The sequence below is a fragment of the Manacus vitellinus genome, unplaced genomic scaffold (assembly GCF_001715985.3).
Source record: "Manacus vitellinus isolate BGI_N305 unplaced genomic scaffold, ASM171598v3 scaffold_20_pilon, whole genome shotgun sequence".
Lineage (NCBI taxonomy): Eukaryota > Metazoa > Chordata > Aves > Passeriformes > Pipridae > Manacus > Manacus vitellinus.
Genome location: NW_021939471.1, coordinates 2940815 through 2959925, shown reverse-complemented (window position 1 = coordinate 2959925; position 19111 = coordinate 2940815). Strand labels below are relative to the sequence as shown.

The 19111-nt window shown below is 42.6% G+C and overlaps 1 protein-coding gene across 6 annotated transcripts in view; it reads left to right on the top strand.

Annotated features, from left to right (window-relative positions):
- The window catches only part of IKZF2 (IKAROS family zinc finger 2), a 114757-nt gene extending 95872 nt beyond the window's left edge, over window positions 1-18885 (top strand). For all 6 annotated transcript variants that reach the window (XM_029959553.1, XM_029959552.1, XM_029959554.1 and 3 more), the window contains 2 exons: window positions 5346-5489; window positions 11125-18885. In XM_029959553.1, coding sequence (XP_029815413.1) covers window positions 5346-5489; window positions 11125-11849 — 869 coding nt within the window. In that variant the 3' untranslated portion in view covers window positions 11850-18885. The remainder of the gene's footprint in view (window positions 1-5345; window positions 5490-11124) is intronic.
- The last annotated feature ends 226 nt before the right edge of the window (window positions 18886-19111 follow it).

The following is a 19111-nucleotide window of genomic DNA, read 5'->3' as shown; positions in this document are numbered from 1 at the left end:
CTACCAACTGAAGTTAAACCAGTGCAAACCCCATGCGGGACAGTTCTTTTCTTTACAGCCTGACTGACTTTGCTTGGGCTTAAAATAGAAATGTTCACACAACCACTTCACTTTTCTCAACAAAATTAGCTTAAAACAGCACTTTGAATTCAACTAGTGCCTCTTTCTCCTCCGGGCAAATATGTCTGTGCCTCCCCTGGTGAATGTTTAAGGGGATGTTTGATCTGCTGTCTTCATTTTGCTGTTCAGTGAGGGCACAGTGAGGACAGGCAGCAACAGGGAGCTCCATATTCAACTGGGACCAGTAGTAAATCTCACTTCTCATCCCAGCATTGCTCCCACCCATGAAGCTCAGCATGAGAGTCACGAGCACCAACCTGTAGAGCTCTGTAGCAAAGTCCTTTCCCCTGGGACTGTAAAGGCACCAGAGAAGAGTACAGAAATGATTACTCAGCTTAAAACTGAGTCTTAGAATAACCCTGAAAAAATGTATTAATTTCCTTCTCTCCCATGTCACACATTGAAATGATATTCTTGAGGATGACTGAGAGTATGCTTTGGAGATTTTGATCACTGGTTTATTTTGCATCCCATTGGGGCTGAGTTTTCCGGACTCTCTTTCCAAATACTTGGTTTGGATTTTTTTCAAGCATTGTACTCAAGATGATCAGTTTGTAGGCATGTTACAGACATGGGTGCTTTCACCGTGGCCTGATCAGTCCTTTAATTTCAATTATCTCTGCCTTGCAGATGGCTATATCCCCTGACTAAAGGCACAAGGGGAAGCAAGAGGAGGGGCAGAAGGGCTGGTTTTGTTGTGTGGGTAGGAATGTGCAAGTCTCTGCGTCTCACTCCATCCTCTTGTGGGGTGCCAGTTGCTTGCTGAGCTGCCCCTCCTTGTGGTCCTGTTCCCTGCTCAGCAGGACAGATGCTGCAAGAGAGCTCCCATGACTTGGTTGTTGGCAATTTTCAGCTGAGCAGTGCTGGCCCTGGAGGGAGAAATTAGTCTGCTGTCTCCTGGCTAGCGGCGTATTGGGGGTGACAAAAGGGACAGTCTCTGAATGCCAAGAACGTGACCTTTGCAGGAATGAAGAGGGAGAAATGTTGAAGGCTAGCGATGGTTTACACCCAGTTATGTGTTCTTCTCCACCTCCACAGAGCAAAAAGTCCAGGGAAATTCTTCCAGTGGGATGGAGAAGGATGCTCTTTTCGGGAGGAAGAGAAAGAAGCCCAGCCCTGGGCTGTGTGAGGCTCAGAGGCCAGCTCCACAGAAAACACACAATGGCCTTGTGTCTTTCCCTCTTACATGGTTGCTTAAAACATCGTTAAAATGCTGGTCCCACAGGAGACTTCACACCAGGGTCCATGGGAATATTTCCTGTCATTTCTCTGCACACACACACTTCTTTTAAATAGCAATATTGTGAACTTCAGAAAGGAAATTGAGGTTGATGGAGTAATACTAATTTATACCAGCTGAGACTTAGCCCAGTGTCTGGTGTTTGCACACAAAAGTATTTATCAGCAAAACACACACTGGGTAATTTTTTTACTTCTTTCTCCCCTCCCCCCCCTTGTTCTTTCCTCACTGGAATGACATAAACTTTTTTAAAAGTTCATGTGGTTTTTTACAAATTAAGAAGGAAAAACTCAAAGATAGTCACTTTGAACTGTATGATTGAAAGACCAGTATCATCAGCAAAAGAAAGACTTTGTTCTGAGGACTGTAGAGGTTTGTGAATTGAGAATTTGGGCTTAGAAACATTTCATGTTAACTGACTGCTATTGAGAATATTTACAGTGTTAGGGATAGTGAATGTTTTCATGGGCAATCCAGAAGCACACCCTGATAGCTGCTTAAGAGCATCCCTGAACAAAAACATACTCATGGAGTATGTTTCATGGGCTTTTCGTGAAGCTTGATTTGTAGAATAAAAAAAGTCTTCCTGAGCTGAGTCTGTAAGTTCTCAGTGTAAAATGAGTTGCTCTAAGCTAGTTATGACCTGCCAGCTGTTCTTTGGTTGCTCCCACTATGACATATGATGAACTACAACAAAAAAGGAATTGCATTTACTGCTGAGTAAATGTGTACACATGAGCTTCTACCACAGAGCAGCTGATTGGTGAGAACTGGTGGTTGTGTTTGATTGGTTTGGTTTTCCCCTTTTTTATTCTGTTTTTTCCTTCAAAACAAAACAAAAGCGATGCAAGCTGAACTATTTTTCCTTTATTTGTATACCTTCTAAAATTGAAATTAAAATTAATGTACCTAGATTTGACAATGTGCTCCTTAGCTTAAAGCTTTGGGTTTCTAAAATGTGACATCTCACCTGTTTGGTCCAGTTTTGCCTGTCATTTAAATGGTTTCAGAAACTGGACCATTTCCCTCTCTCCCTTCTCCCAGGAAATCTGCATAACAAAACACGTTCTGCTAACTTATTCCCATCGTAACACAAATATTGGTGTGATTCATTGATTCTGTTGCAAAAGAGCCATGCCCCGGATTAGAGACTTGAGTTCTGAGGTGGGAAAAAGTGCCTGCAGCATGAAAGGTAGAAAAGAAAATGCTTTTACTCATGATGATTTTACTTTTAAAAGGAGTCCGAGTAGGATTTTTGCCTGACTTAGAGAAGAACAGATGTCTTTTTTAGCACTATTCATTTTTCATGGAAGAAAGGTTTCAAATTCTGTGCAGGAAATTTTACACACATATACCCAGCAGTAGAATTATTTAATTATTACTTAATTGTTATGAGACCCTACAGATGTCGTTACATTTGGGGCTTATTCAGGTGGCAGTGAAACTAGTCAGGAGGTTTCGAGTGGTTTTGTGGATAAGTGCATTCCTGCAAAACCAGCATGCTTTGAGCTTGTGTTCCTAGGAGGGATTTAGAGCACCTCCCTACCACACCACCAACCTCCTGTGTCCTGTCCCTTTCCAAGGGCTGGAAATCTCTGAAGTGTCACTCAGGTGAACCTGGCCCATGGCAGTGAGTGAGCAGCCAGGGTTTCATGCGTGCGTGTGCATGCATACACTGAGTTTGGGTAAGCCAAAGGACAGTCAGATCCAGTTCCCAGTGAAAATCAGCACACATAATCTTCCCTTTCTTCCCAAATCTCCTTCGTAAATACTTGAGTAGTGCAGATAGCTCCTGACCAAGCACAGTATTTAATTAACCTTAAAACTTTACCCTTAACTATTAAAGTATTCCAAACCTCCCAGTCTGCATTGGGTATTAATTAGGTCACTTGAACACTGCATCCCATTTTGTTGCAACATTAGATTCATTTCATATTTATGGGGTTTTTTCCTCCCTTTCAGGGATGCCAGCAGGACTGCCTTGTAAATGAGAAACCATTGTGTTTCTCAGGAGGAGCATCCTGTACAAGTAAAAAAGCAGCAGAGTAAATCATTTTATAGCATATGGTAGATTCCAAGCCTCAAAGTACTCAGCTTTCCATAGCAGCAGAGGCACAAATGGAATTAAATGAATAAATTGCCATGTTTTCTTATTACAAATGTCTGAATTGAGAAGTTCACCTGAGCAGATACTATGTTTTGTAATTGCCTGGTATTTGCTCTTCCTTACTAGAAAGAAGGCAGAGACAAGGCTTTTAACACCCCATTTTTCGTATATTATGTGCTAGCAAACAGCTGAGTGTTTAAGAACAGGGGAGTGATTGTTCCATGTCAGGATCCTGAAGGTGGTATGGTTACATGGGAGGGAAGTAGGCTGGTGGTGTTCATTTATGGCACTGTCTCTGGGAGAATGTGCCTGTCACACAAAAGGCTGCTTTGGTGAGAGACAGGAGGAGGTCTGGCAGAACACATGGGTGTGAGTCCTTCTCTACTACCTCTGCATTACCCATGACTTCACTGGAAGGTTGATCTAATACAGGGAATGCAATGGGGTGCTCTCAGTTTACAAACTGTAGGAACTCTGTGCCATATCATCGCAGTTTCTGTTTCTCTGCCACACATTCTTCACCTCAAATAATTTTGTTGTGTCTCAACCAAGCCATTAGCACATGGAATAGTGGCTGACACTTGTCAAGTTTCTCTTACCACTTTCTGAAGATGACTGCAGGACAGTTAGGCCAGGTATCCCATTCACAGCAGCAGAGCAGAGCTGTAGGTGGAATCACACTTGGTATATATTGCAAATGTCTTGGCACTCAGTGCCATGGTCTCGTAACCGTGATGGTAGTGGATCAAGGGTTGGACTTGATGATCTTGGAGGTCCCTTCCAACCCAGCTAATTCTATGATTCTATGATTCTATGACTCTCTGGGCCTGATCCCTAGTCTGGTACCACTGACCCTTCTTGGTGTTTATAAGAGGATGTTCAACAAAAACAGAGCACTTTGTTGGCACTTGGGGAATAGCTCTGACCCCAGTGGCATAAAACCCTGTATGAGTCACTGCCCTGGTCAGAAGCCTGTGCAATTCCTATACTTTTGCTCCAACACCTTATTCCCTAACCCAACAAGTGAGGAAGAGGAAAATGAGTAAAGTCAGAAGGGGTCATTGATTTCTTGTTGTTGTCTCAAAGACAATGTGTGAGCATTCCCTCGCTGTGGTTAGCACAGGAATGATCCCTGCAGATTCCAAAAAAGTGGTAAGACAGATGCAGAAAACCTCCATTCACAGGTTGCTAGATCTGTGTTTGAGGGGATAAAATATTACTCAAAAATTGATAGTTTCTACATCTGATTTTGAAGGGGTTTTCCATGTGATGTTAATCCCGTAATTCCAGTACAGTGTGTGTTGATTTTACATTCTCACATGTAGAAAGAGGAAACATGCTTTAGCAAACTGATCCTTCATTTGAGAAGACTTGTCTTAGGGAACACACAGACAGGCCCAGGAAACACAGCTTGTTGATGTCTTGTGTGATTTTTAATCATTGAGATTAGTGCAAAAAAGTAATAATAAGAGTAGGTATTCTGTATGATAAGTGTGAAGTTAATGGAATACACAAAGAATGATAACTAAACATTTACATTGGCTACAGGTGACCATATGGAAGGGGAAATAACACAAAATGTCATCTACAGAGTGAGTTTTCAGAAGTGTCCCCTCCTCTCTGGGGATCTTGAGTGTCCATAACAAAACAAGTCCTTTAATAAAGTTGGGTTTCTGCTAAATAAGATGGTCCCAATGAGAGGTGTTTTGTCAATGTGGTTCTGCTTACAAGTGATTGCTGTCTTGATGCCCAGTGTGTTCTTGCACCTTGCTTTATGTTGTGTTGCACTTGTTGCACAGTCAGCAGAGCTCAAATGATTTGTGTTGTCTGTGAAGTGTGGACCAGACCTGTCTGATATGATTTTTTGGTTTTATGTAGTACCTCCTATGGAAGATTGTAAGGAACAAGAGCCTGTGATGGACAACAATATTTCTGTGGTGCCTTTTGAGAGACCTGCTGTTATAGAGAAGCTGACAAGCAACATGGGAAAGCGTAAAAGCTCCACCCCACAGAAGTTTGTGGGTAAGCTGGAAATATGCCTTTTATTATTTTTAGTGTGGAGGTGTAGGCAACTTGTTATTTGTAATAGCCAAAAGAACAAGGGGAAAGTAGTAGCACTCTTGGAACTTGGTTGTGAGATAACAATGGAGAGGGTTAAATGACAGCAAGAAATCCTGAAAATCATTGAAGTAATTTTACCGACCCAGAAAATTCAAAAATTAGACCCCTGGTATCATGCAAATGCTGTAGAAGACCTTGAGCTTTTATCTTAGGCTGTTTTGGGTTTTTTAAAAAAACTTTTCTCTGACCCTTTTGAGATTTAAACTTGTCATCTTCCCTCTCCTTGCTCCAGCAAAAAAAACCCAGCAAGCTAAGACTGTCATATAATTATCTGTCTCTATATGTGTTAAAAAAACAAACAAGTATCTCAAGATGTATTAAATTCCTAAGAGTTGGCAACAACTGGTCTGATAATACTGGCATGAGGAAGTAAATTGCATCCCTTGTGTTGGAAGAAGTGCTTGCTCCAAGTGCAGCACTCTGCACACAATAAACTTACTAATGCATGAATATGAAACAGCATTGGATGGCTTTTGGTTATCAGATTTAGAATCATAGGCCCAGAATTCATATTTTGCTTTGTGTCTTGACATATTAAAATTGCTCAGCTTGTAACAGGAGACAGTGTGGAGAATTTTACTTGGTTTGAGCTGTAACTTAAAGCTTCTTTTTACTGCTACTGAAGCAGTGCTAAACTTCTTAGGAGGGAAGCTGGAACAGAGAATTATTTGGGGTAAGTGTATGCTGCCAGACTCTAAAGTCATGTAATAGGTGTTTTCCATGCTCACTCCCTGGAAGGACAGTCACACAGAACATCAGGGTGTCACATCCTCATTCTGAAGGCACTTACAGAGAAGATCAGAGAATGTAAGCAATTAACAGAGCTATTTAGAGAAGTTTTTGCCCCTCAGCTAAATGCAGATTCAGATGGATTTGTTAAATCACCACTGATGGTGGTTGTAACTAACCTACAGGGTTTGGAATAGCAGGGGGCCAACAGCATGCAGCAGCTCACCTGCGGGGCTGACACACTGACCTGGCTGCTCTCGGTCAGCTGACCATGCCCAAATATCAGTGCTGAGCTGAGGTTGGGTCAGGAATGATCCAACCCACATGAGGAATGCTGGGAGACATCAGTGTTTCCTATGTTGTTAGTTCTGAGAGGAAAGCTTATTTCTTGGACTGTTGTCTTTAAAAGTGGTCTGAAATGAAGTGCTATATAGCTGATAAGAACTGCAGGATTTATACTCTCATTTAATTTACTGCTTTGACAACAGCTGGGGTTGAAGAGGGTGGAAATGGGAGCACTGCTCTACTGACAAGCCACATACAGGTTTATGAGCTGGTAAACTTGGCCCCACCACAGCAGGTTTCCCTGGTGGTGTTTCAGCAAGCTCTATGGGTTCCTGCGGGCTGGGATCACCAGGGGCAGGAGTTAAACACGCTGACACTTCAGCTGGTGCTTCTGAACCTCGGAGACCTTACAGCCTCAAAAGGAAGAAGGGCAGTTCACACCTCTCACTCTTTTTTCTCCCAGCTTGTCCATGGAACAGAGCTGTGTTTGCAGTGCCTCACAGAGGTTATCTGTGCAGGGCTGGAGACCAGATCCGGGAGGGCTAGAGATCTTACTGCCCTCCCTAAACTCCTGGCATACCCAGCATACACTGCTCCCATAAGCAGTGCAGCTTGCTCATGACCAGGATACCTCACAACTGAGGCAAGCCACTGTTTGGATGGTATAAATTGAATCAGTTTTTGGAAGCTGTAGATGGTAGGTTTTTTTTCAGACCAGAAAAGTTATTTTGCTTGTCCACTCATGCGCCATTGACCATCTGTTGTTGTTGTCTTCAGAGGTAAATTTACTGATGGGAAATCCTTGCCTGAGAGATGCACATTATTATTCTCTTCAGCAGGTTATACTATATTGTTAGATAAACATGTTTTGTCTACAGGTCTAACAGATTATTTTGGTATTCCATTTTTCTGGGACTAGGAATTCCAGGTTTCAGGTTTTTATCCAGATCTAGCTGTAGGAGAAAAAGTGTCCTCTGTCATACTTACTAGATCATATTTTTCTGCCTTTTCTGATCTTTAATGACATCACAGTGTTTGAGTTGAATAACAGCAGTCTTCACTTTGCTGCCTTTTTTTTTTTCCACCATGACCTCACTTTTCTTCCCTTTTTTCTCCCCAATGAAATATTGTTCAGCTCCATCAGGAAGAACTTGTTAATGGTTCTCTTGCTTGCAGGAAATTTTCCTGTGCATACTGCAAGTATGGCACTTGTCCAAAACAACTTAATGGTGTTTATGAGAAGGTCATGTAAGCATAAGCTAAAATCTTTGCATGCTACATCTATCAATGCTTTACTGCTCTTTCTGATCAGCAATCTCCAAGGGACCGTGGTTATGGACCACAGTCTCTACTCTGGCTAAATTTTGAGGAGGAAAGGAAACAGCATACAGCAAATAGAATTAATTTCTGTGTGAGAGATGTGGTTATGTATCTGCTGTTGAGGTAGTAGTCTTACCAAACCTGTTGAAACAGTGGAGGCAGAAAGTATAACTTATGAAGTGCAGGGGTCTGATTACTTCTTTTTGCCTCTCGTTCAATGAGGGAGAGGCAGACACCAGTTAAATTAAAAGCAGACATCTTCAGGCTGATCATGTGGAGCAGATTCATGTATTTTCAGTTTGAATGTGGTGCTTACTCTCACAGTGTCACTGAGGTTAAGAACTGGCAGGATGCAAAGCAAGACATTTATGTGGCTTACAATAAGACCATGGTTGTTAGAGTAAAAATTAAAAATACACAGGCATCTCAGAACAGATGAAGATCAACCAACATCAAAATTACAGTCAGCTTCCACTTAATGGGAGTCAGGGAGAAATTTAGCCAGGGGTTAATTCTGTAATGGCTTTCTCCAGGATTTTTTGCAGCTTTCTCCCAAGTGTCCAGCGCTGCAGCGGCTTTAGCTACTTGATGAGATGGACTGCAGGTATCACAGGACAGCTATGTCTGTGTGCTTTGATCTGGCTTCAAATACCTGCTTTGAGGGTTATTTGAATGTCATATGAGAGACTGACATGAGAGACTGTTTCTTCATCTACTTCACTAATGTAGGGCAAGAATAAATAGAATTTGAACATAGTTTTACATGAAAATTCGGAATAATTAGTCCGATTAGTTATTTTTAAGTATAGATTTGGCTAAAGAGGAATTTAATTTGGAAACCACACTGTAGTGGTTTGTTGGACTGTTTGTCCAGCTTCTGAGCTCATATTTGTTGGTTCCTTCCAATGTCATCATTTATTTTATTTTTTTATGTCATGCTCCATTTCTAAGGCTCTGAGATCTTTGGAACTGGATCATAATTAAAGGAATAAATAATTCAGGTCACTGGCAATTTACAGCTTTCTCTGCTGTCTGTGCTGGAGTAACTAAACATGGATGATAAAAGGAATCAAAATAAGGTTTGCATCGTTTATCCAAGTAGTCCATAAAGGATAGATAATATTTCTTGATCTCTACAGCCTGCAAAGAACTGACAGTGTCTTTCTTGGCTGAATCAGACCCTCAGCAGATCCATTTCTTTATTCAAGCATGGGAATGGCCACAGCAGGTGACAGGGACCATTTCCATTTTCATTGCTTTCTTCCACTGTGACAAAGACACCAAATGCCTCCTGGAGCTGTCCTCCAGTCCCACTTTGGCCTCACTTGGGAAGGAGCTGCACTGTTTCCTGGGAGGCTGGAGCCTTGTCCTGTTTCAGAGCTGCCCATCCCATCTGCAGCAGGACAGCCATCACAGACTGCCAGAGCACAGCAGAAGCATGAAAAGAGGTGTGATGACAAGAATCATCCACAGGTCACGTTAGATTACCTAGACCATCGTTGTAGCAGGGAAAGGTTGTGAGGTACACAACTGGAATGGTTGGTCCACTTGAAAGCATGTGAACAGTACTGCTGAAGAGAGTAAGAATATTAATGTGCTTCACTTTAGACTTATATTTAATTACCTCGCTAATCAGGGCTAAGTTCCCAAGCAGAAGTGATGCATCATCTCTAAGGATTACATGGCTGTTCTATATGCATCACTTTAGAATAAGTCACACTGAGTGGACTGAATTGTTACAGTCAAAAATGAAATGTGGAGTGATAGCTGTGTCGAAATGTACTAATGCAGTTTGGAAGAGATTTTGGATTACAGTTCTGTTTCTTATGGTGTTTTATACACGTTGCGTTCCAAGCAATTTTGGCAAAAGGTGATAGAATATTCTTGAGTAATTTAATTCTTGGATAGCCAGACCAGTTGTAAGTAGCAACTCCTTGAATTTATTAACTTACACTATTGAAAAAAAATCTGGTTTTATGTACCGAGGCAATGAAGTAACAAAGACAATAGAAACCAACCAAAATTTATCAGACTTCATAAAATCGCCTTTAAAAGTGAACAACCAGCTAATATTTGTATGTGTGAACACCCATGAGCACGTACATCTTGTATCACATACATATAACCTTTTCTATTTAAAAAGAAGTTATTACATGAAACTTTCCTTGTACAGCCACTCCAAAGCCATCACTGGAAAAGCAGCTGTGCTGAGCCCTGATGTGTAAGTAGGGGAGAGCTTCTTACAAGGAGAGCTGTGAGATGTAACATGCTGCCCTGTGACTGCCATAATGTACCAGCATGTGGTTCTGGTTGCACACATCTGTAATGCCATTGATGTTAAAAGGTTACAGGGATGTGAATTTGGATTCACACAGTGAAGAATCAGCCAGCTTCAGCATCATTATGTATTTATTTAGCCTGTGTCAATGAACGGGGCTTTTACCTTTTACCAAAAGCTATACATGTGGTTTCTCTATTTGTTTTCTTGCCTAAATAGACACTGGGAAGGGAAGTCTGTGTGTGTGTGTGTGTGTGTTTTTTGCTCCGTCCAAAAAGGATAGAATCTTTTATTTGAAGGGGGGGAAACTAGAAAGATCAGCCTCCAGTGCTCCTGAAACTTGCTCCGTTCTTGGCTACCTGCAGTCATTTTACATTTTTTTCCACTGGCTAAAGGATTTACATATTGTGGCTCTAAAGGCAGCACCATAACAACCCCCTGTACCTGTTGTTTTGGTTTCTCACTAGGCAGCCCTGTTGTAAGGTAGGTATGATGCGCCTTGGACTGTAGGAGGTATGTGGTACTGCTCCCTTGAATTTTGGGGAGAGTATGTCTAATGGCATCAACTGTCAGACCTTATTGACCTCAGTATTTCAGTCCCATTATCTACCAGTTAACTTGTGTTTCCCAACTTAAAGCACAAGCGCAGTCAGGCACAGTGAAAGGTTTGGAATTGCTCTGGAAGTCACTGCAGCTGCATGCATCACCTGGAATAAAACAAAAAAAAGCTGTTGGTGAGGTTGCTGTTTTACCCATCCCAGGACAGGAGCTTTGCAGGAGGTTAGTAAACAAGCAGAAGATTAAGTTTAGACTCTGGAATAATTTCACCCCAGGTCAGGGGTTTTCCGTCCCTCTCTACCCCTTTTAAGTGACACGTTGGAGGGATTACATTGATTTTCCTCATGCGTTTCTCTTATCTCGTAGGTGAAAAGCTCATGAGATTTGGCTATCCAGACATCCCCTTTGATATGAACCTAACCTATGAGAAGGAGGCTGAGCTGATGCAGTCTCACATGATGGACCAAGCCATCAACAATGCAATCACCTACCTTGGAGCTGAGGCACTTCACCCCCTGATGCAGCACACACCAAGCACAATTGCAGAGGTGGCGCCGGTCATCAGCTCAGCTTACGCTCAGGTCTATCATCCCAACAGGATAGAGAGGCCCATCAGCAGGGAAACAGCCGACAGTCACGACAACAACATGGATGGCCCGATCTCCCTCATCAGACCAAAGAGTCGAACCCAGGATAGAGAGGGCTCCCCCAGCAATAGCTGCCTGGATTCTACTGACTCAGAGAGCAGCCACGATGACCGCCAGTCCTACCAAGGAAACTCTGCCTTAAATCCCAAGAGAAAGCCAAGCCCGGCTTATATGAAGGAGGACACCAAGGCTTTGGATGTCACAAAAGCTTCTAAGGGCTCTTTAAAGGATATCTACAAGGTGATCAACGGAGAAGGGGAGCAGATTAGGGCTTTCAAGTGCGAGCACTGTCGGGTCCTTTTCCTGGACCATGTCATGTACACCATCCACATGGGCTGCCACGGCTACCGGGACCCTCTAGAGTGCAACATCTGTGGCTACCGGAGCCAGGACCGCTATGAGTTCTCGTCGCACATAGTCCGAGGGGAGCACACATTCCGCTAGGCCTTCTCATCCAAAGGGGACTCGTATGAAGTAGAAGAACTGCACATGAAGAAATACTGCACTTACAATCCCACTTTTCCTCGGACATTGAAACGCCTATTTTGTTGTTGTTGCTGTTGTTGTTGTTGCTGTTGTTTAATTATTATTATTAACCTTATTTTTTTGTGGACCCAACCTCATTTGCTCTGCCCAGCTTAAGAATAGAAAGAAGGAAGGGAAGGGATAAAAGAGGGGTTTGTTGTTGCCATCACTTTCTGGGGAGTGACCTGCGTCGCTTTCTGTGGGAATTGGAAGGCAGTCCGTGTCTGTCTCAGTCACTTGTACACCATGTCCTATTTTGGGATATCACTCAACCCTTCTAGGTGCTTTCAAGTCCCAACAAGATGCCACTCATTTACAATTTCAGAGGAATAGGTAGAAACATTTCAGAGGAGAGTGTTTTTCTAACGTGTAGTTACTGTGCGGGGTCTTGGTGGCTGGAGAAGAGGGGGGGAGCTTTATTCTGCGGAATGAACAATTATTTTTAAAGCAAAACTGTTAGGGAGTTAGGAGCATGAATCAAAGTTACTTTCAAGGGAGAGCTGTTTTCCTGGGTTCAGTGTGTATTGCCCCTCTAGAATGTAAATAAATTATAAAAAAAAGCAAAAAAAAAAGGAAATGTATGTCTTAACACTGTACTACATTACAGCAGTTTAGTTTCATAAGTCTGAGGGCCTTCTGTGGTGAGTCTGAGGCTTTGTATTATTATTTTCCTTAACTTATGAAGCACCTTTTTTAGGATTGTTTGTATTCTGTTACTCCATGCCTATGTGTTGTCTCACTGGCTTCTAAGAGACCTAACTTTTAAGAGAGAGCATTTAGGAATAACATTTAAACTTGCTTTTAGGACAGTAAGTGGCCTAGGAGTGGGTGAGAGTCTGTAGTTTACTCAAGAGGTTCTGCTGCTCTTCTGAAATAATTTCGGTTTGAAATGATGGATTTTAAAATGACAAAAGTACTAGTAAAAACATGTTCTTTAAATATAGGTATATATAGATATATAATTATGTAAATACTTTCTCATTCTATTATCACAGTATTAACCTCTTGGAAACAGCCTAAACTAAGACTTGCAGCTGGGAAAGTGATGGGAGCCAGATCCTTGGCCAGCATTAATCCTCTTAGCTCCATTGAATTCAATGGAACTGCCCCAACTCCTTCAGCTACATCAGGATCTGAGCCTTGACTGGTTTTTCTCCTTTTGACGTCTTATTTGCTAATTTGCTGAACCGGTGATTTCCTTTTGTTTCTAAGTCATCAATTGTGCTTTAATTTAGGGGTGCAAGTGTCAGCAGATTTTGCTGGAGAGCACAGAAGCCTTTCACATCAACAGGATGCATATGACCTTCCCTACTTTTTCAGAAAGCGATCAGTGGAGATGCAGGTGCCGTGCGTTGATTTGGATTTGCAGATTTCATTTTTATTCCTAATATATTAATTTCACTGTGGCGAAAACAAATGGAGAAACACGCTCCAGAGCAAGTCCTTGACCCACAGACTGGACAAGAAAAAAAAAGTCCACTGATCTGTTTTGTTTCCTTTCTTTCTCTCCCTGTAAATAACAAAGCCAGCAACCACCCAGCAAGTTGCATCAGTAAAAGCTGGGCTTAAACCTACAGGACAGATTGCCATTGAAACCCAACTGTTTGTACCAATCACAATTGAAATGTTGTTGTTTGGCAACAAGAGCACAGCTTGAGAATGGAAAGATCTGCATGGGTTTAACCCCCTCTGTGCACACGGTCTCCATGCGCCTGGGGAGACCTTTTCCAAAGTATAAAGTTACTAAAGTATAAAAGAGAGAGCAAGATCAGGCCATAATGAATTTCCATCTGCTCCCTTCAATCTGTGCACTCCATGTGTATGCCAGTTTGCTGTTCGTTTCGAGGGTACCAGGTTTTTTTTCTTCTTTTCTTCCTAGACCTGGAGCATTTGAAAGTAGGAGCTGAGTGGTATTGATTGAAATCTTTTTATGGTGACATTCTTGGCAGCTAGAACCTGTGTTTAGAAAGGATACAGTAGATCATGGCCAGATTACCTGATGACTGCTTCCCAGCACTGCAATGCTATTAAGTATTAGCTGGTAAAGTCTTGCAGTAGCCTATTAATTAGAATATGGAGAGAAATGTCATCTTGTGTAATGTGAGAGCTATCAAGGCTGGGAATATACAGGCTTTGGAGAGACAGATTTAAAGATCTATTCCCAACATTGTTCTTAGTGTCGTTGGGTTCCTCCCCCTCCTTCCTTCTTCATCCTAATGTAGAGGAAACTCAGGCAAATGAGCCACTGCCATCCTCCAGACCATTCTCATTGTCTTGTGCCTGGTGTAGTGAAAGGAGTTTGTGCAGGAGAAAAGCAGAGAAACGCTGGAGGGCATCACTTTTATTCTGTATGGCTGATTCTCTGCAGCTAGGAAGGTTGGCTTAGGAGGTGGCTGGCCGTGTTTTGCATCAGGATTTGCCTGGAAATTCTGAAAAGAAAGAAAAAAGTGGTTGTGATTTGCCGAGACAGGAAAGGTCTTTTAAGAACAAGGCGCAAAGAGGAAGGTGCTGGGCCTCAAGGTTGCTGGGCTTGTCTGGGCCTCCAGAAAGACACATGCCCAAACCAGAGAAAAGGGCTGCCAGCAATTCCTTTCATTCTCTGGGGGCAACACTCCATTTTCCCCTCTGTGGTCAGTGAAAAAACATGGGCTATGGTTTCTTGGAATAGTTAGCGCTAGGGAAAAAGTGTTAAAAATTTCTGCCTTTGTTTGGTAAAGCACCGGAATACGGGAAAGGCAGAAAATCTCTTGTGTATCCACAAAGAAGTTGGCTGTAATTGTATCTGCAGTTAGTGTGCACTTTGGTTCACTGATGACTCATTGATACCTCCTGTAGGGTGTATTCTGTAGATGTTTAAGGGATCAGATGGGGAGGCTCGCTGGTTCAGCTAAGCCCAGCTTCTTGTTCTAAGGGTAGCAAGTGAGATCTATATGTCCTGGTGTCACGGGCATAGTGAACTGGGGAGGCACTGGGGAGTTATCTTCCAAAACCTACGTTTTTTGGAGAATTTTATGTTCATTTTTATTATCAGTGTCCTTTTCTGAATATTCATTAAAGATTTTCAACCTAGAGCTAGGAAAAGGAGAAAGTTTGAATTCTAGTTCAAATTTTGAACAAAATTTTGGATTAACACGTACTTAAGAATTTAATTCCTGCTGAAAATTATTGGAGAGTTTTATGTAACACAGTTTGTCCCTTCACAGAAGTGTGCAAAATGGGGTCGCAGAGATTTCTTTGGGTTTTTCTCTTGCTTGCTCACTGCAGACTTCTAAGAAAAGCTCTTGACTTTTGACAAGTTCGTTAGTCATTCGCAGTGTACTCGGAATTTCAGTAGCTAATCTTTGGCCTGCACATCCATTTATTCTGAGTATTTGGTGTTGGAAATCGAACCTGACTGGTTTTTATCGGACTCTTCTGAAATTCTTGGAATCAAGTTTCCAGTTAAAAACACGCATTTGCAAATCTAGACTTGCCTTCCTGTGAGCATTCCTCATTTTCATTAAAAATAATTTTTAAAAAAGGTCATTTCTGTGCACATCCCTGCCAGTAAACCCCTCTGCTTCTTTTACATCAAAAATGGCAAGGTTCTGCCTCAGTTTAGAGGATTACAAGCCTAATAATTGAAGTAGAAGTGTGACTGCTTGTTCTGTTCCTGGTGTGATCCATAGCCTTGGAGCAAAGGGCATTATCTATATATCTGCAGTTATGGCTGATGAATTTTACAGCCACCTCTCTTTGCGATCGGTTAGGAGTGCACATCAAAATATATAGCATTTTTCAGTAAAACCAGCTCTTCGCTCAGTAACTTATGAGATTAAAACAGTTTTAATCTCCTTAAAAAGTGCTTTCATCCATGCTGTGATGTGAAGGTGTCTAGGCATCAACCTGTATCAGTCTGTATTAGGGAGAAAGAATCTAAATTGGCTAATTGGCCTGGTTTTTAATGGGGCGAGTTTCTGCAATGCGAGGACCCAACTCACAAAATAGCCATGTGGACCTAAAGTATGTTTACTACAAGGCGAAGAAATTCTCGATTGTAAGAGTTTCCAAATTTCCTTCTGTTTACAAGGGCATTCCTAAATTTGTGTTGTCAGGCAGGAGGTCAGTAATTAAATCAAACCCTTCAAAACTGGCCTTTAATGGGACATTATTGCTGTTGTCCAGGACCTGAGCTTGCTTGCTCAGATTTGAAAGAAGCCAGACAACAGACACTCCTTCTTCCAGAAAGAAACTTTGGAGATAATTGAGGCAAAGGTGCTTATTTCAGCCAAGGACAGGAGCTACAATAATACAGTTCCTTTGCTGGATAAATTCCTTTCTTTAACTCTTGCTGTGATTATAATGTAATGAGGAGGGAGAAAGGAAGCTGCACTGATACCAGAATCACCTAAAGTCAGAGTGGGATTTCAGGAAAAGTGTGATGGAATTGGCTTTGCCACTAGAAATTTGCCACTAGAAGTCTTAGCTTGGCTCACAAGCTTTTAAAAACAAAAATGGATGGTAGGAATGGCCTATGGTCTGGGGCAGCTGGAGAGCTTGAGAAAGTATATTTATAAATATATAAATATATATATATATGGTATTGTATAGTTAGATATATGCTTTATTGTATATGTGCCTTTTCCAAATGCATTTTGGGAGATCATGATGTTGTTCATGATATCCTCCCACACCCTTTCAGAATGCACGGCAAAAACCAACCCAAAGGAAACATCCCTTCTCCTGCTCTGCACCCTCCTTGGCAGCTTGACCCGGAGAGAGGAGCTGGTACTTTGCTGTGAGATTTCCTGGAGTCAACTGGCTTTTAGGAGAGGGAAGGGCTGAAAACTACTCTAGCAAACTGCATTCCAGCTGTCCAGCCAGAGCTGGTCTGGGAGCTGGTCCCAGCCGGCACAGCATCCCCAGCGCGATGCCAAGACCTGCCGTGGGAGCCCCCGGCTGCACCGTGCGCTGTGGAGCGCCAGGGCAACGTCTCCTGTTTTCTCCCCCTCAGAGCTTTAAATGAAGCACACTTGGAAGTGGACTTTTCTCTCCTTTAAAGTTCCCACTTAGGAACAGGAGCAGACTTATAAGCACCTGCTACTTACTTCAACCTGGAAAAAGAAATGCGGTGAGCCCATGGGAAGTGGTTTGCAAGGTTGCCTGTCAGGCTGCTGCCACCCCAATAATTGGTGTAGAGATGAGAGAAGCCCATCAGTAGAAGTTGTTAAGGAGGTTTGTCCGCTGGATTCATTCATCGCTGCGGTGACGAGCACGGTGTTTCAGTACTTTCCTGGCAGGTTGGTGACCTAGTTTCAGGTCTAATTATTCACCCTGCATAGATGCAGTGTCTGAGTGCTGGCACAGCCGAGGTGTGGAGCCTGTCGTGGGGAAGGTGGCTGGGCCAGCATGTTTTTGGTGAGAGCCTGAGCCTGGTGGCAGCCCAGTGCCAGCTCCTTAGCACTGCTCTGGGGGGTCTGGGCCCAAGGTACTCACAGGGAAGGGGAGGGGAGGAATTAGGTAGAAAAGAGGCAGGACTTGCTTCATAGTAAATAGATTCCCTTGTTTCTCATTGATGTGTTCTGAGGTATAAGCAAAGGAGAACATCATGGGTTTCTAATTTGACCTCCTACAACCACGCCTGAAGGGGCTGCTTGTGTTCTTCTCCACCAAGGGTCTGAATTGACCAGAGGATAGTCAGAAGGAGGGGTGTGCTAAGGCTTTGCCATGCTGCATGCTTAACAGGCCAGGAAAACAATAAAAATGGTCTCTGTTTAGTTCACCTAGCTTCCCAGTTGATCATGCAGGCAAGCATTCCCAGTTCCTGTTCACTTCCAGCCTTTGGAAAGGTGGTTATCGTTATGCTCACTTGGATCCTCAGCTGTCTCTCTCCTTCTGTGAAAACTTCTCCTTTTCATACAAATCTTGGGACCTAAGTAATTAGTGGACAGAAATGACCATTTTAACAAAGCTGTAGTAAACCCCAATATTATTTACAGTTGCAAAAAAAAATAAAAATACTGTGATGTATTTACTGGCAGTACGTGAAGTATTTCAAGAGTGAATGACAATGAAGTTCATCAGATCATGTCTTTAGAGGGGCTTGTATCATGTGGATGCTGTGGGAGAAAGGGAGCAGCCTGACCCAAAGCTGGGCCTGATGCTTCCTTCCTCCGGCAATGTTGATTTAGGCAACTGCACTGCTGCCCAGGAAAACATTTGAGCACGATCAGCCTCCTGCCATCCCCTCAGTGAGATCTGGAAGTGCACAGGAGCCTTGCAGTTAACTGTTGAACCATTACCGTGGTTTGTGGGATCAGGGCAGTGGGTGCAGCACAGCAGCTCTGGGCAGGTCTCTGTTGTCAGCGTTGAAGGTGCGTTCCCCATTCCCTTACTTTTGTGTAGCAGCCTTAATCCCTGGCACTCGGCGGTACGTGGGTACCGGCAGTCTCTGGTCTGTACTACCAGTCAGGGATGAAATATGGATGCCTCCCGCAAGGCGTGGTGGGGAGCATGACTCTGTTATGGGCATAGCGGAGCCAGTTTGCAGTAAATCGGGCCATTTAATTTTACCTCAAGTGACATCGAGCACGAAAAGCTTCTTGCAGGGGTAGAGGTCACTGAATCCCTACTATGCACTTACTGGGATTTGACGTTGCTTACTGGAAATGGATGTTCGTTCCTGAACACACTGTAACAAGGGAAGGACTTCTTTGGTTATTTTTGTAGTCGTTTGGATTCTGAAACTGTGATCAATTATTTGACGAATTGTCAAGTGTCCTCAGAGCTTGAACACGTTCACTTCCTCCGCCATGTAGCAGTCTCCTCTGGCTTTCCATGCTTTTCTCTTTCCCCCTTTTCCTTCTTGGAGCTTTAAGTCTGGGCCTGCTCTTATCTCCTGTAGCTTTGGGCTGTCTAGGGGCTTGGGGGGGTTGTTTTTTGGGGGGGTTTTTTGTTCATTGGCTGTACAGTCTGTTTACATATTTTTGTACTCAAGTGTAGTTTTTTATTAAAAACAGGAAAAAGAAAAAAAAAAAACTAGTTGATTTGAGAAAAAAAAATAAGGTACATACTCTTTGTAACACTTTAAAGACCTAGGGTACCTTCAAGATGACTCCACAGTGATGTAATTATAATACTGTATATTTGCCTTCCTTTTTAGTTGGTTTTATTTTCTGTTTGTTTTTTTTTTTCCTAAAATG